Raw genomic sequence first — 753 nt, 5'->3', positions numbered from 1 at the left:
GTGTGTGTGTATGTGAGTGAGTATGTGTGTTTGTGTGTATGTGAGTGAGTGTGAGTGTGCGTGGTCTAGTAAACGCTGGCCGGATCGGTGTGTGATGGTCTGTGTTTGTAAGGCCTGGTGAGCAGGACGTTGTGCTGAGAGTTTCCTCATCCAGACGGGATCGGATCTGTTCTTCACTGATGACTCTTACACTGACGACTGATCCCACACCTGCAGGACACACAAACACACACATTCATCAAAACCTGTCGCACACAATCTACTGCATGCCTTCTGTCTCTGATTGATAGTTTAGAGTTTTTAATCAAGTCAAAGCTCTCAATCAGCACTGGATTGCATTGCATTATATGTTCTGATCATTTCAATCTCATCTTACTGAGACATATTCCTGGAGATATAGTGATGACTGATATTTATAGCAGTATACACTGCCGTTTAAAAGTCTGGGATCAGTAAGAGATAATGTACATCCAGCCGGTTGTTATCGAGGGAAAACAGACCTCAGAAGCAAGTATTCCACAAAGCCGTGTAATGACATTTTTTAAAGAAGTCTCTTCTGCTCATCAAGGCTGCATTTGTTTGATCAAAAATACTAAACAGTAAAATTATGAAATATTACTATAATTTAAAATGTTTTCTATGTGAATCTCTGTTAAACTGTAATTTATTCCTGTGATGTGCAGCTGTATTTTCAGCATCATTACTCCAGTCTTCAGTGTCACATGATCTTCAGAAATCATTCTAATATGCTGA

The 753-nt window shown here is 39.7% G+C and overlaps 1 protein-coding gene across 1 annotated transcript in view; it reads right to left on the bottom strand.

Moving 5' to 3' along the window:
- Nucleotides 1-6: 6 nt before the first annotated feature.
- Nucleotides 7-753, bottom strand: part of LOC107691162 (citron Rho-interacting kinase-like) — a 108,911-nt gene continuing 108,164 nt past the window's right edge. Inside the window, exon 42 of the mRNA XM_016489648.1 lies at nt 7-210. Coding sequence (XP_016345134.1) covers nt 187-210 — 24 coding nt within the window. The 3' untranslated portion in view covers nt 7-186. The remainder of the gene's footprint in view (nt 211-753) is intronic.

This window comes from Sinocyclocheilus anshuiensis, unplaced genomic scaffold (genome assembly GCF_001515605.1).
Source record: "Sinocyclocheilus anshuiensis isolate Anshui unplaced genomic scaffold, SAMN03320099.WGS_v1.1 scaffold458, whole genome shotgun sequence".
Lineage (NCBI taxonomy): Eukaryota > Metazoa > Chordata > Actinopteri > Cypriniformes > Cyprinidae > Sinocyclocheilus > Sinocyclocheilus anshuiensis.
Note: the sequence above shows the minus strand (reverse complement) of the source record. Positions and strands in the feature narration are given on the sequence as shown.